The sequence below is a fragment of the Carassius auratus genome, chromosome 5, assembly GCF_003368295.1.
Source record: "Carassius auratus strain Wakin chromosome 5, ASM336829v1, whole genome shotgun sequence".
Classification (NCBI taxonomy): domain Eukaryota; kingdom Metazoa; phylum Chordata; class Actinopteri; order Cypriniformes; family Cyprinidae; genus Carassius; species Carassius auratus.
In genome coordinates this window covers 22889275-22914745 of record NC_039247.1, presented here as the reverse complement: position 1 = coordinate 22914745, position 25471 = coordinate 22889275, and the positions used below count along the sequence as shown (strand labels likewise).

Genomic DNA, 25471 nt, shown 5'->3' with positions numbered 1-25471 from the left:
TTAACTTCTATTATGTTATTACTATTTGCAAATACGGTTATTTTTAAATATACTTTTAATATTTGAAGTACAAGTGCACATTCAATTATTAGACACACTTCTTTTTATAAAGGTTTTACAGAGATAGGATTTGAATTATTGGCATACAATGTTGTCCAAGTGATCCACACTGCAGTTTATGGCCGAGAACCACCCACTTAGGATGGACTATATAACCAACAATTTGTCATTTAGGTCTTCAGGCTACACCAGCACTAGTGGTTTGCATGTGTACTGCACATTGACGTGGACAACGATGCAGAAGTATAAATAAAAACTGACGCTTAGCCTACGGCATCAAGGCTATGGCATAGGTCCAACACAGAAGTATAAATCAGCCTTTAGTTGTACAAACAGTGCTATAGAAAATGGTTAAAATGTATGCAGAACATTAGTTTCCAGGTGGACCGATTACAAACTGACCTCCAGTGGTGCTTAGAGGCCAGCCAAATAAAATTGGAACTGCAGAATTTCATCCAACATTTGCAATTCTTTTCTGCAATATGCATTAGACAGTCAGTTAACAGACTGTGGGCAGTAAGTGGGGTGTGCTGTCTGAGCTGAGACTAGGCATTTTGCAAACTGACAACAGCTGCAAATAAGCAGTTTGGCTTTTCATTCCATTTGAGTAGAGTCAGATTAAAACGTAAATGTTGACACGACTGTAGGGCACACATGTAAGCTTGTGTTTATGCATTTATGTTCTACTGTTTACATATCTCCTCCTTCACACTCTCTGGTAAAGGCTATGTAGTCTATGTATGTCTTTGGCTGAAAGGTATGATTGTAGATGTGTGTAGTTTTGTTTCGAAGCAATTCATTGTAGACAATCTTTTGATCCCTAACCAAGAGGGTATGACTTTCATTAATTCTTTGTTTTATCTGTTGCTATTCCTTTAGTTATTGCAGTCATTAGATAATCGCTCTCAGATGTGGAATGGAGTCAAAGGATGGATGGTTTCCTGCTTTTTCATGTTCTGTTTTGCTGTGTCATCTGACTAAGCATTGCTAAAAACCATTCGAGTGCAAGGCTGGTTGATAAGGAAGAGTAAAAACATTTTTTTTGTAAAAACGTGCCCCAAGGTTCTGTACCAGGCCCATTTGAATTCTTATTTTTTGTTTCTTTTTAGGGAATAATGTACAGTTACATGTTACTAAAATGTTAAATTATGTTGAATTAAGTCGAATGATTCACAAAAACAGAACATCACAAAACAAATGTAATTTGATGCATTCAATGGATGCATCAATGGCTTATTTAATGCTTAAAGGACAACATATCGGTAATTGGCCATTTTTTGATCAGTTGCACTTGAGATTGAGAGATTTTCAATCTTTGTTTAGTGTATCATTTGGTCAGAATAATTTATTAATTCAAATATGGCAATAAACCATAATTTTTAGTCTTTCTGCTCTGAGTCTAAATTCACCCTTTTACCTTGAGAGATTCAGTTTACATTTCGGTTTGTTCTGCATAATTTATCAGAAAAGCTTTAAATGTGACTTGCTTGGAACCAGAGACTTTTCTTACACTCTTTTGTTATGGCAATTGTGATTGTGTGTATATAAAAGTGAGGGAGATGTTTTTTTTTTTAAAGTAATATGATTGCATCCTTCTGAAGCACACAGAATGTGTATACACTTCGTTGTTTCTAAAGGACACAATATGCTTTCTTATGTATAGTAGTTGTGCCATCACTAATGAATAGACTGTGACCTCCTTTTTTCCCCGCACTGGGTTGATGAATGTAGGCCAGTTCAACCAACACAACAGTCATTCCCAGTTATATCTCAGCACCAACCGGCAGATTTTACTACACTACACTGCACTGCTTACATTCAGTGGCACCAGCTCTATTTTTCTAGGCGTTAAATATTTTAGACATACATTCATTAGTGATAGATAAATTTGGCCATTTTAAGAGTAACACCATTAGTTGAAAGTTGAAAGAGACATATATTCAATTGTAGATATTTTTATGTAAGTAATAAATATAAAAATATGTAATTTAGTATATGGTATATAGCATATGGTGTGTGATTTATTAGAGTAATAAACTAATAATTGTTTTGCCTTTTTCAGTTGAGTGTTTCATTATACTGTTATCACAATAAAAAATGTGACCATGTTATCACTTTGTCTCCTCTGGTCTCTCTCCTCAGGTTGGTGGAACTAAAACAGGAGTAGTGCGTTATGTGGGAGAGACTGACTTTGCCAAGGGCGAGTGGTGTGGAGTGGAGCTGGACGAGCCGCTAGGGAAAAACGATGGAGCTGTAGCTGGAACCAGGTACATCATTAGTCTTCTGCTATCATGTCCTGTCTTTAGCAACACCCTCATGCCTTCAGCATTAAGAGGTCTCATTTTTTCATGCCTAAAAGAGCCAGTAAGATGAAAATTCTAAGCTTCCTATCACTGTTTATAAGTCCTGTACATTAGGTTTAAATCCGTCCAAGGTTAAAAAACATTGTCATTTTGTCAAAATATCATTTTAAAATTACCTCAATTCTCAGAGATCCCCAAACGGTTCGCGCGAAGCTGTTCAAAAGATTCAGTTTCCTTAAACCCCACCTTTCGGTTGCATACTGTGTTCTGATTGGTCATTATTATGTCTTATTCCTCTTACCGCGAAGCAAACAGTAAAATAAAAAAACTTGAACAGTCTTGCTGCTTTTTCTTTTGTGTGGTTGTATTCAAGCCGTGCGCTTCAGTTTGAATCTGAATAGCGCGGGGGTGTGGTCACATTAGATATAACGAAGGGAGACATGAAAAACAGACATTGCGTTGTTTTCATGTGGATTACTTTATCACTGATTATCTGTTTTCGTCAGCACTTGTTTAGTTTTAAAGTAGACATGTCAAGCTTTCTATAGATATCTCTCTCATGTCTCTTCGTTGAGTATTCACGGAGTTACACTTCATTTTAATGATGTGTTTGTAAATGAAGATCAGCGCAGACAGGCTGCAGACAGCACACAAACTGATAAGACGCTCAGGAGAAAACAGACACAACTTCATAATCATACTTCGCGTTGTGATTCAAAGATGCTTGTTGGTCTAAATAAAGTTGGTAATGAACCCTCTTTTATGGCCAAACGCTTTGAAAATCCCGCCTTGTACTCACCGAGATTAGAAGAGCAGTCATCAGTGAAATGTTGTGAACACAACAAAAGGGATTTGTTGTACTGCTCTGGTATTGTGGTAAAAATGAGTTTTAGCCATTGGTTTTTCTGATCTTCATTCTTTGGCAGTGAAAATAAAACAAACTTGCCTTTACAATTAAAAACACACTGGGGGGGTGGGGCAGGTCAGAGTTCCGTTTCCCCCAAGACGGTAGGCGGAGATTATTATGCAAAGTGTTCCTAGTGACGTACATAGAGATGGGCAAAAGATTTTAAATCTATAACGACTCGTTTCAGCGATTCAGAGTCGACTCCTTACTTTAGAAGCCAATAACTTTTTTTTAATAATGTGAAATTATAGCAATAATTACAGTGCTCTAACAGTTATTAGAAGAGCACATTAATAAATGACAGCTGACATTGAACATGAATAAATACTTAAAGAAGTTAAACAAAATAGAAACAGAAAATGTAAAAGAGACTAAGTTACAGTGAAATACTGTATTTTCTATCATTATGTGTTTTTCGGTGTAATTGAGTGGCAGTTTCTCTCTGCAGATGATGGGGTTGTGGCATGATGTGATGCTTCTGAAATACACAATTGAGTTTAGAATTACATTGTCTCTTTCCATTTGTTTCTTATTCTGTTTAGTATGTGAGCAGGTAAAAAAATATACATAAATAAATAAATAAAGTCATGGGATATCTGTGGCTGGGTATGTTTATGCATAAACCCAAGTAATAAATGTACAAAAATAAATAAATAATAAATAATTTCCATAACTGTGTTACTTAGTGGTGAAGAGGAGAGAGGTATACTTCACTGAACAGAGCTGCTCACACTTACATGTTCTGTTAAACTAAAAAAGAGAAAAAAACATTACTGGAGATGATTGAGAAAAGAATATTTTTGTTTAAATGTAAGAAAGAAATAATTTAGTGTAGTTGGATCACTGAGCTCCAGAAAATCAGTATTTAGCTGTTTTGACAGTTACAGATTTGAGAAAACAACAACAACAAAGGGTGAATAAAGAGCCCTAAACTCCAACACAAAGAACCATTTTAGCATGAAATAGAACCGTTACTACATGTGAAAAACCTTTATTTTACAACATGGAATCACTTTTTGACTTATTCAGCAATCCATCAGTGCATGCTATTTATGTTTTGATCAACATCTAATAACTTGAATAAATATCTAATAAACATCTACTAAATAACTGCATTCAGATATTTAATGTTCACCATTCCCAATCCAAACAATTCCTGATGGACAAACTCCCACCCTGCATAGTATTTAAGTGAAATAATGTTACATTACTAAAATAAAATGCAGTTTCATGTTGACTATTAGTGGTAAAAGACAGGCCAAGTAATTTGGAAAGTAATGATTCACATGCTGAGCCAAGGTTAAACCTCTGCTGTCTTTTTAATGAAGAATGGGAATGGTTCAGTTCCAAACAAGAATAAGCAGCTTCATGAATACTCATTAACTGTTGACATTTTGTCCAAGGCCAAATTGAGTAGATTATGGAGTTTGTTTTTATAATGATAGCTTGACATCAAGATTGACTTCTGCCCCTGTTAAGTTCAGATGATTAGAAAATAAATGTTTACTAAGAGAATTACAACAGTAATTAAAACAGACCTTTATTACACTACCATTCAAAAGTTTTGAAAGAGCCTCTATTCTTACCAAGACTGCATTTATGTATATACAGTATAAACAGTAAACAGTTAGAGTAAACTCAATCTCAAACAATATAGTCGAGATCCATTTTTGCATTTCTTAAGCCCCTTTCACACTGCACGTCGGACTCGGCAAATTGCCGGAACATTGCCGGGTCGCCTTCTGTGTGAAAGCAAACACGTCCGGGGATTGATTCCGGCATTGAACCCGGGTCGAGGACCTAGTAACATTGCCGGGTTCAACCCGGGACGAGCTTTGTGTGAACAAAAGCCAGATCTAATGCCGTGTCGTAGTGATGACGCACGTTATCGCGCAACTCTTTTACTGGATGTTTTGAAGGAAGATCAATATTTGCGACAAAAAAATATGTGCGAACTGTAAAGAAGCAGAGATCAGTTAGTTCCTCACTTTCCGCGCTGACGCTGAGATCGTTTACTAGCTTCAGTGAAAGTATAATGTGCTTAGTGTTTTCAACTCGTACATTACACGTCACGCCCTGATGTCACGTGTCGTTACGGGATCTTCGCGGGTTGTGTGTGAAAGCACGCACATATACCGGGTCATCACTGGCAGTGTGAAATTGCTGGAACACTTTACCCCTGTATTTGCTGGAATTGCAGTGTGAAAGGGGCTTTGCAGTTCATCACAGAGCTTATTTCTTATTCTCTCCGTCTCTTTTTAGATATTTTCAGTGCCCACATAAGTTTGGCCTTTTTGCTCCAATTCACAAAGTGATCCGCATTGGCTTCCCATCCACCAGTCCAGCTAAAGCTAAGAAGAGCAAGCGAATGGCAATGGGTGTGTCATCTCTGGTTCACAGCCCCTCCAGCTCCTCCATCAGCTCCGTCAGCTCTGTGGCCTCCAGCGTGGGGGGGCGTCCCAGTCGCACCGGCCTGGTAAGAGATGTTAAAATGCCAATTAGGAAGAGCCAATGCAAATCATTTCTTATGTTGACATTTTGCAGCGTTGCTTCCTGATTTGACTGTTAAAGGGGCCATAACATGTTAAATCATATTTTCCTCTAGGGTAGAAAATGCTATTTTTTCCCCTTGAAAAGAGCCATTTAACAATTCAATTGTGTGGATTTGAATTCAGTAGTCTCATTTTATTTCACTTTATTTTTCTGGCAGCTGACAGAGACGTCGTCGAGGTACGCGCGGAAGATCTCAGGGACCACGGCTCTGCAGGAAGCCTTGAAGGAGAAACAGCAGCACATAGAGCAGCTCCTGGCCGAGAGAGACCTGGAGCGGGCCGAGGTCGCAAAGGCAACCAGCCATATCTGCGAGGTGGAAAAAGAGCTGACGGCTCTGAAGGCCCGACATCTGCAGGTGTGACTCACACATATAAACACAACACTTGTATGTGTATTCCATTTACTCACAAATACAAACTTACACACTCCATTAAACACCACATTTGGATTCATTTCTGTACGACAAAGACCTTTTCTCATCTCTCGTTCAGTATGCAACTGAGGCAGAGAGCAATCTACAGCAAGTCGGAGCCCTGCTGGCGAGCACACAGAAAGACAAAATGGAACTGGCCAATCAGCTTGAAGAAGAGAAAAGGTATATATGAAAAATAAGATGAAAACGTATCACTTGATCTCAGTCGGGGACCTTAGCAAGCTTCCAAGGGGGCCACAAGATGACTTATTTAAAATTATTAAAATGTATATTATTATTATGATTATGATTATATTAATAACGATATCTTAATTAAATAAATAAAATTAAATAACCATATATCTTTTTTCCCCTATAAACAACTATTGTTTCTGAGTTTCTGTTTATTATAAATATATATATATTTAAAACAATTGGCTTTTTCTTACAGTTATTGCAGAAATTCTGGTGGGGGGGAATGAAAATGGTGCTGGACAATGACTAGAAAAAGGGCCATAAAGTGATCCAGTGATGGTATCTATTCTATTTGTAAAATAAATTATTAAGGGAAAAAAAAGTCCTAATGGACAATCACAGAAAAAAGGCTGTTCACTGTCATTGTCAGTGTTAAAGCCAGGGAAAGGTGTAATAGTGGTTGATTTTCTTAATATTTCCTGCACTCACCACACAGTTTTTGGGGGAAATTCTAATAAAAAAAATTGTCCATAAATTATGTATATGATTTTATAATTTGGTAATTTACCTACCATGTTTGTTGAAAGTTTAATTTGATGTGTTGAAGCACAAAAAAGGTGCACTTTTCTCTTAATCACAGTAAGCAGTATATGATGAGATATATAACTGTGTATCGTTTGCTAGATAAACAGAAACAGCTGATACTGATACATCTTCACAAAAAACTAAAAACAAATCATTGTTAACAACTACCTGGAAAAAGTGTATTTCTACAATTATATTTGCTTATTAAACACTTTTGTTTTGTGTGATCCAGCATTCATGCCAATAGGGCTCAGTATAAAGTCCAAAACTGCTCTCTATGGTGGTATCTACCAAAGAAACGAATAAAAAAGTAAATGAGGAGTTCCCTGACACCTGATGGTCATTATGTGTTACAACAGGAAGGTGGAAGATCTTCAGTTCAGAGTTGAGGAAGAGTCCATCACCAAAGGAGACCTGGAGGTATCTGCTTCTTTTTTTTTTTTTTTACTGCTTTGCTGGGAGATAATGTGTACTTTTTTACAACTTTGAGGATTGCTATGAAGATAACGGATGTAAATGAATACCATCACTGAATGATAGAATTGGTTCAATTTAAAAGTCTTTCCAAACATCTTCAATCCAAAAAAGAAATTTGTTATGAATATAGGACCTTTATGACAGTCCTACATACCGTACTTAAACAGCTTAATATTCATTTGCAAAAAATGAAATGTAATATAATATCTGCTCTTAGTAAGATCTGTTTAAATGTATGAAAATGTGTTGAACACGTCTCCATTTATCCAGCCCTATACTGTCATGCCGAATGTGAGAACAAACTCTGTCCTGCCTTTAAACGTCTTCACACTGTGGTATTATGATTGCTGAATAAGCTAAGACCTGTTAATCTTTTTCTGTTCTACCTACCTATGTCTCTTTTTCTTGTGTCTTTCCTTTCCCCCTCCTCTCTTTCTCTCTGTAGACTCAGACCAAACTGGAGCATGCCCGTATTCGGCAGCTCGAACAGTGTCTGCATTTAGAAAAGTCCAAAGCAGAGCGGCTTCAGAAAGAGTTAGAGGAAAAGATGGTAAACATGCAGGGAGATGAAACACCCAGCCTGTAGCCATCTCTCCCACTGCCATGTTTCTGTCCCTTTGTTAGAGACAGTGTCTATGCCTCGCCACTGTTTTCGCTTGACTGACCAGGCCTGGGATCTCCATCATTCACCTAAACCTCCCATATATGCTCATTTGACCTAAAGATGAAAAGATCAGATATTTCAGATCTATTTCAATTTCACCCATTTTTTTGGCATTTACAATGTTGATTTAATTGGAATTGACTCCAGCTCTGATCAGAAATTGCATTGCTGTGAAACCCCCGAAGTCACGAGTGTTGGAGATCTTTGCTTGTCTTTGTGTGGCAGCATTGCCCCTGTTAGCCAGGAATTGCTTTCACCTTTCATTTGCAAGATATTTTCTCATGTCTGTCTTCTCTTGTTCTCTAAACATCTGCCTGAGGCCCTTGGGTTGGAGTTAAGGTGTTTTCTTCTCGGCAGTGATCTCATTATTGTTGGTGCATATTATTAATCTTCTGCACTTAAATCATCCTGTACATTTTGTGCAACACCTTTATCTTGGGTTCTGTCTCATCACATATCTGGTCTTAAGAGACAAGTGGATGGACAACATCCACTGTAGCAACACCCTAGCGACCGCCTAGTTTACCCTAGCAACACCCTAACTACCAACCAGGCCTGAGTTTCCCAAAAGCCTTGTATGCCTAAAAAGTTTGTAAAAACGATCGTACGACTGATCTTAATATTACGGTCTGTTTCCCAAAAGCATCGTAACTTAAAGTTACAATTTGTAAGATATTTGCAGTAAAATATCCAAAAACCACTAGGCTAGTGTTATGTATTTTGTCCAGCTGATTACTAACAAAATCTCTAATGTTTTCAACTACTTGTAAATCATGAGAAAATTCCCATTCTAAACAGTGACACGGGGCAGTGCAGTCGCCTGTCAATGACGTTAGTTATCCTTTGTTACCGCCTTTACTGACATAGAAACCACATGACAACAGTGTCGTGGACAAATGTGGAAGTAGTGTCTAGCGTCTACCAAACCACTAGCTTGCTTCGAGCAGTTCCTTATGTACTTCATCTTGCACATTTTATGGTGGATTGTGTTACTTATTTATGGAACATAATTACTGTTTACCATCTGCCGCCGGTTCTGTCGACAAGGACAGCTCCCATTAAAACGTAAGCGTACGGGCCAACCAAAACGACCCAAGAAGAGTTTGGGCCAAGAGGAGAGAAAGAGCAAGGATCAATATCAGTGTTGCATTTTGTAGATGGAGAGAGCTTCGCGACAAACTTTAACTAGAAAGATATGCCGATCTCGCTTGTTTTTTACTCGACAGGTGAGTTGTTTTGATTCGTATCTTTACAGAAAACGTATGCTATTATAACGATCAACAAGATTAGTATTATGGGGTATACACTCCAAACGCGGGGCATCGCGTCTCTAGACCCGCACGAGGAGCGTCTGATCCATAGTATGATCGCGTCTTTGCATCTGTTAAATCCATGATTTATCTTTCCGTCTGATTGATGGCCGTCAGTGGTTGGATAGAAGACAACAAATCCCATCATTCCACGCTCCTTCTATGTGTCATCAAACCATGCGATGGTTATTGTTTTGGTAGTGCGCCCTCTAGTGGCAGGTCCTACAACCTGTACCTTTAAGTAGCACTTGAAAATCATCGTAGATCGTGCTCTGGAGTAATCGTTAAGCCCTAAGTGCATCGTAAGAAGACAGATTTATGCGGTCACCTGCAGGACAATCGGCAGATTACACCTTTAACTTGATTCAAGCGCAATGTGATTATATATAAGGATTTGATTGTGCTTTATTGTACACTTTATGACTCGTTTTCTGTATTTTTGTTTTTATTAATTTATTAATTAATTAATTAAAAAGGGCAGGAAAAATTTGAAATACACATTTAAATTAAATGACTGAAAAAAAAGAATAAAAGAATAAAAGAAGTAATGTAGGAAATGCTTCAAAGACTCGGTTATGTCAATGACTGAAGTGCACGAAATGTGTTGGACCCGGAAATAACGTCTCACTCTCTCTCTCTCTATACTGTATATTAATTTAAATAAATGTATGCATTTAGCAGACGCTTTTATTCTAAGCGACTTACAGTGCATTCAGGCAAAAAAAAAATTACCTAACATAATATATGTGCAAGCTTATTTTGCAATATTAGATCACAAGAACAGGAATAAGCCCATACTTACAGCCGTCCCTAGACCCCCCCCCCCAATCCCCCCCCCATCAGGAAAAGGGTAGAAAGTAAACAAGAGAGACTGATTAAGAGATCAGGTGTAAGCGGGAATGTGTCTACCTTGTCTGCTTGTGATCCGATCGATCAAAACACATCTTAATACCAGACATAAACAGGGCCTCACATTTACTTGAGTTAATGTAAAAGTGTAGTTTTGGCTGTCATTGTGAATGAAGGCAGCACAGTTGAGGCACTCTAATCAACAGGACTTCACATTTATCAACAGGTCAGAGGCAGGCTCCAGCCAACACCCATGAGGCTGGGCGAGAGTGTCAAGGTGATAAAAAGGGAGTAACACACTGTGGTTTTCAGAGGGCTCTTCTATATTAAATATAGATATTTTATGTAGATCTGTGCTTTTCCCACTTCTCTCTTGTGGTTTGAGACTGCATCTATGAACTCTTATAGTATTATCAGACCTCTGATTACCTCTAATGGTATTTTTCTTTGAACTATCACATTTTCAGATGACTCCAGAATGACTAATATAAATATTTGGTTGTTCTGTGTTCTGAATCTTTTTTTTCTTTAAATGTAATTTGAATGCGTTCCATTGGACTTGCTGTGTGCTGTTCCATCTCATATTTGCCTGGCTGCTTCTAGATGGACAGACTTGCTTGGGCTTGAATTCAACAGGAATGCTGGTGTAGTTTCATAGGTTGCACTATATCTGCTTTTTTTTTTTTGCACATGCAAGAGACATTTTTGAAGAAATGGACATTAACTGAAATTTTTGCAGGGCAAGCGAAGGCTTTGTTTGCCTCTCATGCCTGAATTGCCCTTCAGTTGCTAGTTCTAGTGGGCAACTCTCCAAGATATTTCATACTGATTACAGTATCAACAACATTAAAATGTTTATTTGGGGGATGCACAATATTCAGTATAGATATATATTTTTAAACAGTGTGATATATTTTTATTTTATTTTATTTAAGTTTACTAGTGTACTGTAATTTTAAAAATCTTTTTAGAATAATGAAAAACTGATATACTTTTATTAATGATTCAGATTGTAAAGTTATATATATATATTCACAGTTCTCAGTAGTATTCTGTAATTCAAAAATATTACTATAATGCAAAAATATTTGAATCTTGATAATTTAAATTGAACAATAAATTATTACTGGACAGGATTATTTACATAATTACTTTCTTTTTTTTTACATGAAAATTGTGTATTGTTGAATTTTATTTAAGTGTCATGAAAATAATGTCACGTAAAATTTGTATGGTCCTAAAATGGTAATTTCTCAATTGTTTTAGGACCCCTACAGATTTACTCAACATTGGACGTAATCGTTAAGGTTCCCAGTGTTTATAGTGCATCCCTAGTTTAGTCGTTTGTATTGTTGTTTTCATCACTTTTGTCATTTAATGAGCTTTTTCCATTTGATACAATGACAAACACCCTCAAAATGTGCTTTATTTTGAATCTCTAATTAAATCCTAACATAGAAGTCAAATGACTAAATCCTTTGAGAGTTGCCCCTGAGCTGAGTGATTGGAGGTTTTTGGCATATAAAAGATCCTTCTAAACCTTTTTCTGTCCTCTAGCAAACTACAGTTGAGGAGAAGAGTCGTGTTATGCAGCTAGAAGAGGAATTGGCATTGCACAAGGCTGAGGTCGAGGAGCTCCAGGCTCGGCTTCAGAGAGGCTCCTCCGGTCCGGGCGCAGACGCTGGAGACAGCGGACCAGGCATAAGCTCAGAGACTCTGGTTTTGCGAGAACAGCTTCTTTCTGCAGGTCGTGAACGCCGTGAAGAGAGCAGCCAGCTGCGCGAGAGGTACGAAGCATCTTTGAGCAGCAGCCAGAAAGAAGTCGAACGTCTTAAAGCCACCACAGAACGTCAGAGCCAAGAGATCTCCGACCTGAAGCAAAGACTTCAGCAAGCCACTCGTGAAAACATGGAGATGATGGACAGCTGGAAAGCCAAACTTGACGCTTTGGTCGGAGACCATCAACGGGCTCTAGTGGAACTAAAAGCCTCGCTATCAGGAGATCGTGGAGCCAGTGAGACCAGTGGAGCAGAGGGTGAAGGAACCACACCTGAGATGAGAGCAGCTCTGGAGAGCTTAAAGATGGAACAGCAATTGGAATTAGAGAACCTGAAGGCCAAACATGAGATTGATGTTGCCGTGATGGCCAAAGAGCGTGAAGATCTACGTGCCAGACTTCAGGAACTGCGGGACCAGCAAGAGGAGAGTGAGGAGAACTGGAAGATCCAGCTGGAAGCCAAGAGCAACCAGGAGTCTCTGGAGCTCAAAGAGATCTCGGCGAAGCTTCAGAAGGCAGAGCTGAGGATCAGCGAGTTGGATAAGTCCCGTGAAGAGCAGGAAAGGGCCACCCATCTTCTCAAAGAGCAGCTAGAGCTGGCTGAGAAGAAGATGGTAGATTATGAGGCCCTGCAGAAGGCTGAAGCTCAGAGCCGAGCAGAGATCCTCTCTCTGCAGGAGAAGCTGAGAGTCAATGAGAACCGACTCCAAGCTGTAGAGGCGGACCACACCACCCAGGATGTTAACGTCAGTGACCTCTGCGACAAAACCCTATTTATTTCAATGATTCTGCTCTTTGAAAATGTGCTGATTTTCTTTTACTCCAGTGCATACAGGGCTAAAATTACAATTTGTTTGTATATATCTGGAACCACTTCTAAAGGATCCTACTGGATTAACTGAAATCCTAAAAGGATTTAATTTGATACTTAGATTATCAATATGTGACCCCATTGAAATCATATGGTATTAGCTCCAAATGTGAACACAAATTCTTAAACCTTTAGGATTGTTGACTGGGGTTCATAAAAAATCCAGGAAACGTGTTGTTGTTTTTTTTAAGTTCACCTAAATATAATGTTTTCTGCCCATCCAGATGATCGAAAACAATGAAAACTCGGAAGAGAAGATTAAACTAAAGCAGAATATGGAAGGTATGTGTACAAATACTGACGACGAAAAACGAATGTTTACTTCTGTAACTGTTCAGATTTTTTTTTGTTTTTGAAACCTGCCTCTTATGCCCATCAAGGCTGAATTTATTTGACCAAAAAAGTACAGTAAGACAGTAATATTGTGAAATATTATTACAAAGTCAAAATGACTGTTTTCTGTCTCAGTGTAATTTAAAATGTCATTTCACTAGTTCACGCTTACATATAATTAGCTGAGGTATGGTATGCGTATTTGGCGTGCTGTCCGGGGAAGGGCTCCGAGCTCGGGAATTGCCCGAAGCTAGAGTACCCCCCCTTCCCCGTATATTGTAAAGTGAACTTGAAGTGAGGAGATGGGGTGGAGGAGGGATGCTGATAAACCGTCAATGGATAGAGGTAAGTCAGCGATATTTATACTGTGGGATTGATTACTTGATTGTGGTCCACCTGTGATGATTAGGCTAAGTATCTGACGCGCTCCTCCCGAATCTTCATAGATAATTACATTTCACTAGTTCACGCTTACATATAATTAGCTGAGGTATGGTATGCGTATTTGGCGTGCTGTCCGGGGAAGGGCTCCGAGCTCGGGAATTGCCCGAAGCTAGAGTACCCCCCAAAAAGGCAAATGTACAGGAGGACAGCCGCCAGTTTAAAGAATGCCCCCCAAAAAGCAGAGTACTGGCGGGGGCTGATTTGGTTTCTGAGAAGTTATCTCGTTGGCAGGCTGGAAGGGCCTACGTACTCCGGAGGGAGCGACTTGGGCGTTGAGAGAGTAGGCCCTACCAGCTGCAGCTAGTGAACTACGTGGTTGTTGGCGCCCGGTCGGTAGGGCTCGGGCCGATGCTCAACTGGAGTTTTTTTTGGCGTTGGATCGGTGAGCCCTGCCGGCCGATGAGGAGGAGCGGCGTGGTTGTGGTGCCCGACCGGGAGGACCCGAGTTGCCTCGACCGGAATAGGTCACGGTGTCGGCGTACGGGCCCTACTGGCTGATAGCCCCTGCTATTCAGTGGGTGAAGGGCCTAACGCTGACCGAGAGGGCCCATGAAGCCTCCGACAGGAGATTGAGACTCAGGATGACGGACGTCTGGGTCCTCTCGGTTAGGCAGATAAAAAGCTTTTGGGCCAGCCGACAAGGAGGACTCTGGCAACATCCGAAGGGAGATCCCGACTCACGGCATCGGCTGGATGAGATTCACTTGCGGCTGGCAAGCATAGGCCCGTCCGGGAGACTCTCGCCAGACGTCTGAAGGGAGCGCACGCGACAGACGGGTAAGCCTCGGCGGACGGGGAGGGTTGGAAAGGAAAACCCGACTGGGAGGACTCTCGCAGCATCCGATGGGGCCTCAAACTCAGAACATCGAACGGGTAAGCCTCGCCAGACGGGGTTAAAAGATGTGAGAGTAGCTGAGGGTAGCTTTTTTTTTTTTTTTTTTTTTTTTTTTGCAGGATTTGGCGAGAGGACGAGACTCGTGGCGTCGGACGGTTAAGCCTCGCCTACCGTCAAATGGAAAGGTAAGTTGTGTGGCCGAGAGACTGTTGCCGACGTTCGAAGGGAGCACACACATCGAACGGGTAAGCCTCGCCGACCGTAGGGTGGAAACGTAAAGCAAGTCTGACCAGGAGGCTCTCGCCAGCGTCCGAAGGGAGCACACACATCGAACGGGTAAGCCTCGCTGACCATAGAAAAGGAAAAGGTAAGGTTGTCTAACCGGGAGGCTCTCGCCGGCGTCCGAAGGGAGCACGCGCATCGAACGGGTAAGCCTCTCCGGATGGCGGACAGAAAAGGTAACGATAGGTGGCCAGGAGGCTCTTGCCAGCGTCCGGCGGGGACAAACTGGGTGAGCCTCGCAGGCCGTAGGTTGGAAAAGGTAAGTTTGCGTGGTCGTTAGGCTGTCTTCGGCGTTTAAGGGAGTTTGCTACTCCTGGCAAGAGACGGTTTAGCCTTGGTGACCATAGGAAGGAAGGAGAGTTTGTTGTGTGTTAGGTACTTGCAGCATTTAAGCAGCTTGCTTGTAGGTTAGTAACCTGAAACACACAGTAGGGTCGTGGTTGGCTGGCCAGGAGGCTGTCGCCGGCGTCCGATGGGAGCACTCACATCGGACGGGTAAGCCTCGCTGGCCAAGGGTGGAAAAGGTCAGGTTGTCTAGCCAGGAGGCTCGGACCGACGTCCGATAGGAGCTTAGCTCCAGGAATCGAACGGGTAAACCTCTCTGGCTGAAGGACGGAAAAGGTTGTCCGGCCGGGAGGCTCTTACCTTCGTCCGACAGGAGCTTAGCTCCCGGATAGAATGGTTAAGCCTCGCTGGCCAAAGGACGGAAAAGGTAAGGTTGTCTAGCCGGGAAGCTCTCGCCTACGTTCAATGGGAGCCTTGACTCCATGCGTTGGGCGGGTAAACTTCTCCGTACGAAAGACAGAAATGGAAAAGCAGGTAGCCGGGGGCTTTCACCTACGTCCGAAGGGAGTGTGAGCTCCAGGCAACGAACGGGTAAGCCTTGTTGGCCGCAGAATGGAAAAGGTGAGGTTGTCTGGCCGGGAGGCTCTCGTCAGCATCCGATGGGAGCTCAAGCTCTTGGCATCGAAGAGAGAAGCCTTGCCGGCCATAGGATTGAAAAAAGGTAAGGTTATCTGGTCGGGAGGCTATGGCCAGCATCCGGTGTCTTTTTATTTATTATTTATTTATTTATTTTCTATATTTATTTGTATTTTCATTTATTATATTTATTAAAATTTGCGACACCAGATGGGTAGTCTCTCCAGCCATCGGAGGGAAAATTGAGATTGTTTTATCTGCGAAGACTTGCGGTATTGAATGGGTACATCTTGCCATCGAAGGGAAAATTTATTTGGGCTGCAATGTACTCATTGGTGTTCGATAGGTAAATGTCGCTTTTTTTTTTTTTTTTTTGGCTTTTTTAATCGGGTAAGCTTCGCTGGTGGTTGGATGGAAAGTCCAAGATTGATTAAGTGGGAAAGCATCTGGCAGGATTTGAATATTTGCGTTGTCAAACGAGTAAGCTTTGCTGATAGTTGAATGGAGAAGGCAAAGGTTGGTTCAACCGGGAGCCCTCTTGCAGCGCCTGGCAGGGAGTTTGATACTAAGGATGATTTATAATAGTTGAATGGAGAAGGCAAAGGTTGGTTCAACCGGGAGCCCTCTTGCAGCGCCTGGCAGGGAGTTCGATACTAAGGATGATTTATTTGTCTACGAGGGTAGACGCTGTGAGGCTTACTTGGATAATTGTTTAGCACATCCAATGAGCTGCTTCCGATAATGAGTCCGAAAAATCTTGGTGCAGTCATAGTATCCGAAATTAAGTGTGCAAAAATAAATTAGGATTTCCTGTGCCAGTGTACCCCAAATGGGTGCCATGTATCGGCGATGTGGTCATTGTCAGCACGTGAGATCGATGGTACATATCGACGATGTAATCGTGCATGGGTGGAGTAAGAGAAAGATTCTTTATACTGTCTGAGCTTACTATTTACCATTTTGACCATGCAGGTGCACGAAAAGAGCCTATGGAATCGCCCATAATCAAAAAAAAAAATATATATACTTTCGGAAGTACTGATACACTGGTATTAAGTATAAATACTATATTTAAATACTGCTAGGTCATGTAGTCGGCACTACGATCATCTCGCTTGTCCAATGATTTTTTTTTTTTTTTTTTTTTTTTTTTTTTTTTTTTTTTTTTTTAAACCTACGGGCTCACATCGTCCTTTGAGGGCACGGGCGAGCGGGAAATGCAGTGCTGAGATGGGATAACGGAGCGGTTTGATTAATTAAGGTAGGCCGAATTAAGGTAGGCCGCCTAATGATTATTATAAAAAACGTTGGTTGGAGAATGGGCCTAATATCGTCTTGGCTATTGTCGATACATGATGCTATCACCGCAACCTCAGATGCATGGCATGCCTTTAGGCGGAGGTGATGTGTGGTATTTTTTTTTTTTTTTTTTTTTTATTATATATATATATTTAAGTGTAGGAAAGGCTCCTGCGGGAGCAGACGCTGCAACAGCAGTGGGGAGAACGGGAAAGGCTCCTGCGGGAGCAGACACTGCTACGGCAGTGTGGAGGTACAGGAAAGGCTCCTGCGGGAGCAGACACTGCGCGGCAGTGAGGAGGTGTAGGAAGGCTCCTGCGGGAGCAGACACTGCACACCAGGGAGAAGGTGTAGGAAGGCTCCTGCGGGAGCAGACACTGCACAGCAGTGAGGAGGTATAGGAAGGGCTCCTGCGGGAGCAGACACTGCTGCGGCAGTGGGGAGAACGGGAAAGGCTCCTGCGGGAGCAGACACTGCTGCGGCAGTGGGGAGATACGGAAAAGGCTCCTGCGGGAGCAGACACTGCTGCGGCAGTGGGGAGATACGGGAAAGGCTCCTGCGGGAGCAGACACTGCTGCGGCAGTGGGGAGATACGGAAAAGGCTCCTGCGGGAGCAGACACTGCAGCGGCAGTGGGGAGATACGGGAAAGGCTCCTACGGGAGCAGACACTGCAGCGGCGGTGGGGAGATACAGGAAAGGCTCCTGCGGGAGCAGACACTCCAGCGGCGGTGGGGAGGTACAAGAAAGGCTCCTGCAGGAGCAGACACTGCAGCGGCGGTGGGGAGGTACAGGAAAGGCCCCTGCGGGAGCAGACACTGCTGCGGCAGTGAGGAGGTACATGAAAGGCTACTTGCTTCGGCTGCTGTAGATGTTGGCTGTGGGAAGAGTAAAAAGTGTTAGTAATATTTGATGGGGCAAGCTAAAAATGGATGGGTAGCCTACTGTGTTACCAGCTTAGCAATTTGTTGCCTGATTTGACGATTCCTCAGGCCTTGTCCACCTTATTATGTTCCTGTTGGAAAAGCATCTTTCCTCTCATTTGGCCTCCGGGCTCTTTAGACGGACTCCCGAGTGGATACGTTTGGAACGCTGTTTTCACGTTGTATTATGGACTGTGGAAACAGAGGCTTTTGGAAACGATTGAGCATGTTTAGTCTTGTAAGGCGTTGTACCGAAAGACATGATTATAGCAGTAACGTTAACCCCTTACAAGATACCCCCCATTTTTGGCATGGAGGCAGAAATTATATACCCAAAATAAAGATGTTTCTGTTCATGATTCTTTCTGACTAGATCCATGATCAACATTTGTCCACGAGCTAACACTTTGACGTTTACCGTTCAGGAATAGGAATAGTTTTCCTGACATGATGGAAAATTAATCACTGGAATTATGTTTTATCGAAATATTGGTCAGATATAAAAGCCAAAGTCTTTGGACTTCAATTGATGCGCGGCTTATCCAGATCAAGTAAGAGAGTGATGTTTAACGTGCTGTGAAAACGAAACATAGACTGGGGCCGTTGGCGATGCTTGCAGCAAATGGGTTAACGGCAGTTATGTGCTATTTGCTTCCAAGTGGTTTCTAAAGAGACTTACTTTCCGGTTTTCCGTATTACGGTCCTTAAAAGGCGATGGTAATTTTACTCATGCTTGCTATCCTGCATCAAAACACGAGGGCAGATGCGTTTTAGATTAATTTTGAGTGATCACGCCAGTGAATGGTAAAATAGGTCCCTAAATGATTTGGTCCTACCAGAAGACTTGCATGCAAATGAAAATTTTTTAAATTAAATTAAGCATTTAGCAGGCGCTTTTATCCAGAGACTTTTTTTTTTTTTTTTTTTTTTGAACTTATGTCTGTATCATTTCGGGGAGGTTTAAACGTGCGCGGTAAGGCGAATGTAACAATAATAATAATAATAATAATAATGCATTTTATTTGTAGGAACAAACGCCAAAAGCAATACAATAATTCATTAAAGACAGACAGTCTTGAATAAATGTGACTAAATCAACAAAAATCGCCCAACATAGGTGCATGCAGAAGAAGTACATACCATAGCGTAGGGGCTTTATATGAAAAGGCTCTTTCCCCCATGGTCTTTAGCTCACATTATGGCTGGTGAAGTGAAGAGTTAGTAGAGCGAAGAGAGCGTGATGGAATATCAGGACTGATGAGTTCACAAAAATACTCAGGTGCAGTCCCATGAAGTGCCTAGTATGTTAAGATAAGAATTTTAAAATCAATTCTCATGTTTACGGGAAGCCCGTGTAATTGTGAAAGAACCGGTGTAATGTGTTCGCGAGGAGAAGTACAAGCGTGCGGCAGAATTTGTATACTGAAGCTTGCTCAACGATTTAGCTGGAAGGCCTGAGAACGAGGCATTACAATAATCTAACCTAATGCCTTTGGCTTCGTGGTTAAAAAGTGGCATCATCATCCGACGGAACGGTGTATCTGTAGTCCAAATTTATGCGGAATCCACACCCCGGATCAGCGGGTGGCGGTAATGCACCTTTACGTTGGTTTGCCAAAACCTCCATAAAACACTACTAGAAGAAGACGGAACAAAACTTTAGCCGCAAAACTGCTTTTAGATGCAACACTTTGAATGCAAACTGCCGTAAAAATCCAATGAAGAAAAAGAAGAACCTGTTTTTTAGCGTCTTCGCCTGGAAATGTATTAGTCTGCGCGCCGCTAGAGGAAGCGGCCTCAAACTGCCACTCGGCCGGAACGCCGTGGTGAAACACTGAGCCGTGGTTGGATTCTTTCTGCTGCAATCCAGCGCTCGACGAGAGCTCGGTCTCGGGCGGCGCGATCGTGTATCGAGCAGGCAAGCTCGGAGTTGCACGGTCTATTGGCCACGATGTGTGGCTTGGCGAGGATAGCAGCTGTCGCGATGACGCTTAATGCTGCTCAACGGCCGTGTTTGGCTGGGTAGAAATGATCTCGGGTCCGGCAAAAGCAGCAGGTCTTATAAATCCCCTGTGTAGCACTCTTCGTTGGTACGAAAATTGGGTCTGTGATAAGGTGACTGACGAGGCGAACCAGCATGCTGATAAACCGTCAATGGATAGAGGTAAGTCAGCGATATTTATACTGTGGGATTGATTACTTGATTGTGGTCCACCTGTGATGATTAGGCTAAGTATCTGACGCGCTCCTCCCGAATCTTCATAGATAATTACATTTATTCCTGTGGTGACGAAGCTGAGTCTTCAGCAGCCATTACTCCAGTCTTCAGTGTCACATGATCTTTCAGAAATCATCAGAAACATTTTCTATTATCGTCACAGTTGAAAACAGTTCAGTTAAATGCAGATTCATATTTTTGGGAGACCGTGATCTGTTGTTTTTTCAGGATTCTTTGATGTCCAAAAGAACCTAATTTACTTGAAAAAAAAAATCTTTAATAATATTAAAATGTCTTTACTGTCACTTTTGACTGCTTCAATGTATTGTTGCTGAATAAATAAATAGCGTATTTTTCAGACTATAAGTCGCATCAGCCCAAAAATAAGTCATGATGAGGCAAAATATATATAAGTCACACTGGACTATAAGTTGCATTTATTTAGAACCAAGAACCAAGAGAAAACATTACCGTCTCCAGCCGCGAGAGGGCGCTCTATGTCTTCAGTGTAGACTACAGGAGCACTGAGCAGCATACAGCGCCCTCTTGGTTCATGTCAAATTCATTTTGATAAGTCGCACCTGATTATAACTAAGCCAAACTATGAAAAAAAGTGTGACTTATAGTCCGGAAAATACGGTATATACAGTATATATATTTAATTTTAATGATCCAGACTTTTGCACTGTAGTGTATGTAAATTAGTTGACAGTGGTATGCTAGATCATTCTGGTATTCTTTTTTTAATCAAAATTTTAAAAGTAATTACTCAGTAGTTTTCAGACATTTCAAATTGAGAAAGTTGTTCTCTATCCCTGTGTTTATAACTTCAAACGTTCTATTAGAAACCCTGGAGAAACTCACAAAAAGGGAAAAAGAAGTATCCACTCTAACAACCCAAGTAGATTCCCTGAAGACCCAAATAACTGGTAAGTATCACATTTAAGGTGCAACATTTATGCCATTCTTGTTATGTTTTTTGTAAAACATCTAAGAGCTTTATATATATATCTCATAACATAGTATGATGCTAGTGATATTTTGTTCTCCCTACAATAAACGCATGTGTAGCCTTGGAGGAAAAGGTTCGTTTGGGAGAGAAGACGGCAGATGGACTCGTTATGGAAAAGACACGCTTGGAGGCAGAGCTGGAGTCCATGACCAAGAAATCCCATGATGCATCAGGCCAGCTGGTGGTTATTAGCCAGGAGCTTCTGAAGAAAGAGAGGTAAAGAGCATAACATGGAGAAGGAGAGGACACTTTGTGATTTATTACAGGTGTGAGTGAGCTTTTAACCATTTGAGATGATGATAACCGTCTGAGCCACATGGAAATTATTGTCTCAATTTTTGAAGCACATTTCTAGAAATTCTTAGATCATCTAACTTCTACACTATACAATATAGTGTGTATTTGAAATTAGGATCCCAGACTCTGTCATGAGAAACCATCATCTGGATCGTATTGCTGCTCAGTACACAAGGATAAAGATGATTGTAATCCAGTCCAGAGCTATTTCAGTTAATGAAGACAATTACACTGATTGAAACTGTGGCCAAAACTTCATTTAGCCTTTTCAGTCAATGCCACATGCTGCCAGTGAATATCCTGTCAGGGGTTTGGGCTCTTAAAGGAACAGTCCACCCGAAAATGAAAAACTTGTCATTTACTCCCCCTCAAGTCTTTCCAAAGCTGTATGAGTTTCTTAACTCTGTGGAACACAAAAGAAGATATTTTGAATAATGTTGGTAATCAAAAATTTTTGGTTCACTTCATTTTCACTTCCATATTAGTACCAAAAAATATTATGGATGTCAGCTGGAATCAGAACCATTCGGTTATCAATATTCTTCAAAATTCCTCTTTTGTGTTCCACGGAGGAAAGAAACTCATACATCTTTGGAAAGACTTGAGGGTGGGTAAATGACAAGATTTAAATTTATGGGTACAGCTTTGGAAAGATATGAGTGTGAGTAAATGATGACAAGATTTCTGTTTTTGGGTGGACTATCCGTTTTAAACGACTTTGCATTGAGAACGATGTACAGAAGCACATTTGATTATGTACTTTTTAAAATTTGACTGGTTCAAACAGGCGCTACAGTACCGAAGAATGTCGCCCAAAAATTCTGTTTAGAATTTTTTTTTTTCATATTATTATTTAGTTTTATGCAATAAATTTGTCATTTTCTGTGTGTGTGTGTGAATGCGTATCAGGAGTCTGAATGAACTTCGGGTGTTATTGCTGGAATCTCCGCGTCACTCAGCAGGAGTGGATTGGGAAATTAGCCGTGAAGTCCACCGCGCCGAGTGGAGGATGAAGGAGCAGAAACTACAGGATGACATCAAAACCCTCCGAGAGAAACTTTTGCTGCTGGTGAGATACATGAGCAGAAACTTGCTGTTGCTTCTGTTTTATAACAAACAATTCATGCCATTGTTGACACGTTTAAACTGCATTTGAGAGAACTTTCCCTATTTCTATCCTTATTTCAGGGTCGGGAGAGGTCCTCTCCAGACCACCGTCGATACTCGATGATGGACCCGTCTGCTTCAGACACAGAGGTGACCCGTCTGCGTCAAAGGCTGCTGAGCACAGAAGATGCCCTGAGGAACGCTCTAGAACACAACCAACATGTGGACCAGCTAGTGCAGGCCATGCGCACCCGTCCGGACAAGAACCAGGTCAACAGCAGACAATTTCTCCAGTGGACACTGTTTTGTATACCAACCCAGTCTAACGGTGTAACACATATTCAAAGGTTCTGTCTTTTCCTCTTTCTTTGTGCTCACAGGCTCATGCTAGTGCAAATTCTGCAAATGGAATCCATCAAGAAGACACTTCGTTCACACGAGAGGTTAAAAGATCTTTGTTCAGAAAGAGTTCAGAATCCTGATATTTCTATATCATCCTAAACTCCGTTTCTCTGTCTAGGAAGAACACTGATGAGGGCTAAAACGGTTCCCAGGAGGTGCATTGGAAAAGATGAAGCCAATTTGATGCCTAGACGTTTGGACTAATGCTTCACTGGACATCTGTTTACAGTTAACACCAAAACCTGACTTTTTTAGAGGCACAAACAGAAACCACAAATCGGAGAGTATCTAAGATGATCTGACATGCTATAAAAAGACATAACAGAAGTGGTTTTGAAGGTCAGTGGTACAGCACGGACAAACTGACGCACCGACCCGGTAGACTACCTCCGAGATGGACACTGATGTCTGACTTAACAGACGCGAGAATGTTGGTCAGGATACTCGAATGCTCGGATAAACCAGTACCCTGTTATACTCTCAGTCGGCTGTGACCGTTTGCAGTTTAGAAAACATTTGGGCCTCGATTTATACGGTTTAATTTATTAGCCATTTATGCTTTTTAAAAATGGTATGTTCAAAGACTCCCAGCAAAAGCTGTGAAGGTCTTGGGCTGGTCACTGGTCACTAGATACTGTAGCAAACAAGTGAATAAAACAGACAGGCTCCGTTATTCTACACCTGCTCATATCTGTGTTGATTTCTTTTTCTTTGATTTTTTTTGAGACATGAATTTTAAAGTATGAATTATACAGTATTCAGGAACCATGGTCAACAGAATTTGCAAGTTAAGATGCACCGTGAAGCTTCAAAAACCAGTATTGCAGTTCCAGTCCATATTAGTGCATACTTTGGTACTATTATAAAATATTAGCATACAATGGCAACTTCCAACCTGTAGTTCAGTTCAAATGAACATTGAATCCACAGCTTTTGATACTTGTTTTGAATCATTTGCTGAGTGATTTCATTCTTTTGAATCAGTTGGAGGTGAGAATTGGAGAATCTTTTCTTGATGGGCTTGAGAGGAGGTATTACACGCACAAGTGATATGAATCGAACAGTTTTGAGACTCTATGAATTATTTTTCATTGAAATGACATTTTGATCATATGGCAAATGTTTTACCGCTATGATATTGTTAGATTTAGATTTTCTTTAGAAACGTGTGAATAGCATGTTAATTAACATGCCCACATTTGATTTAATAAAGTAAAAAAAGTAAAATAAATAAATAGCATATTAAATGTTTTTGGTCATATGCTAGTCAGTTTATTTTGATAAAAAGAAAGGATCACCTGTAGTACCCCCCCTTGGGAGATCAAAAAAGACTGTTTAGCATTTGTACTATGATCCGATTTCTCTGTCCATCCAGATCTCTCTAGTAACAAATCTGATCTTAAAACAGATGCAGTACAAAACATAACTGCAATCCCATAAATCAGTGTCTGCTCAATGGTATTCCGGAATTTACTCTCCTTTGAAAAAACCATGTGGATGAAATACTGTGCAATTAGGTCATGTTTGTTCATTAAGCAACATTATACTGATGTGATTGCCATTAGAACCAAGAAAACATTTCTTTTAAAAAAGGACTAGGGAAAATGATAGGGCTGGCCCCAAGTTTTGCAGTTGAAATTTCTTTAGATTGCAGCTGGATTCCATAAAAATGCCTTTATCCTTTGGGAAACTCACCACTTGCTGTAATGATTCCCAAGAATCAGTGATTAAATATTAACAAAGAGACACTTTGTAGTGTGTATTATTTGTAACAAGTGCGTACATAAGCACTTTTCAGTTCACCACTATATGCACAAGAATGTATTTGCCATTTCAAAAAATGGTGCAATTTGGACCTGAAAGTTTTATGATTTTTAACATTTTATTTGAAAAGTTTACTGTCATATTGAAATGCATTAGTAATCAGATTAGTGATCAGTAAATATGGGATTTTCAGTGGCTGATTACCATTACCCCCCAATCCTTCATGTACTGCCTTGTAATAGTTCACCCAAAAATTCTATATTTTGAAGAATATATATATATATATATATATATATATATATATATATTCATCTTTGACTGTATATACTACGGAAGTCAAAGGGGACCAGAAACTGTTTGGCTACCCACCTTTTTCAAAATATCAGGTTGTAAATGATGAAAGAATTTTAATCTTTGCATGAACTATCCCTCTAAATATAGTACCAATAGTTATAGTTCTTGTAATGGTAGCTACTGTAGGATAGTCGGCTGGATAAAAATGGGGGAAAAATACTATTGGAAACAATTATCCACATTAAACTAAACCTGACAAAAAGTATTTTCTTAAGCATACTCAAATAATCTTTGTTTTATTTAGAGTATATCAAATATTTGTTGTAGTGTAGTCTTAGCCCCCTAATAAAAAATTTGCAGAAGAAAATCATTATTTTAC

General features: G+C 40.7%; 1 protein-coding gene across 4 annotated transcripts in view; it reads left to right on the top strand.

Moving 5' to 3' along the window:
- Positions 1 to 24780, top strand: part of LOC113081370 (CAP-Gly domain-containing linker protein 2-like) — a 41868-nt gene extending 17088 nt beyond the window's left edge. For 2 of the 4 annotated variants that reach the window (XM_026253477.1, XM_026253479.1), the window contains exons 4-17: positions 2203 to 2327; positions 5533 to 5746; positions 5981 to 6178; positions 6315 to 6418; positions 7375 to 7435; positions 7938 to 8042; positions 11873 to 12838; positions 13188 to 13245; positions 21062 to 21145; positions 21288 to 21444; positions 22435 to 22594; positions 22714 to 22902; positions 23013 to 23075; positions 23153 to 24780. In XM_026253477.1, the coding sequence (XP_026109262.1) occupies positions 2203 to 2327; positions 5533 to 5746; positions 5981 to 6178; positions 6315 to 6418; positions 7375 to 7435; positions 7938 to 8042; positions 11873 to 12838; positions 13188 to 13245; positions 21062 to 21145; positions 21288 to 21444; positions 22435 to 22594; positions 22714 to 22902; positions 23013 to 23075; positions 23153 to 23164 (2496 nt within the window). In that variant the 3' untranslated portion in view covers positions 23165 to 24780. Of the gene's footprint in view, positions 1 to 2202; positions 2328 to 5532; positions 5747 to 5980; positions 6179 to 6314; positions 6419 to 7374; positions 7436 to 7937; positions 8043 to 10541; positions 10593 to 11872; positions 12839 to 13187; positions 13246 to 21061; positions 21146 to 21287; positions 21445 to 22434; positions 22595 to 22713; positions 22903 to 23012; positions 23076 to 23152 lie in introns of all 4 variants that reach the window. The other 2 variants (XM_026253486.1, XM_026253490.1) reach the window with 2 other exon arrangements.
- Positions 24781 to 25471: the final 691 nt, after the last annotated feature.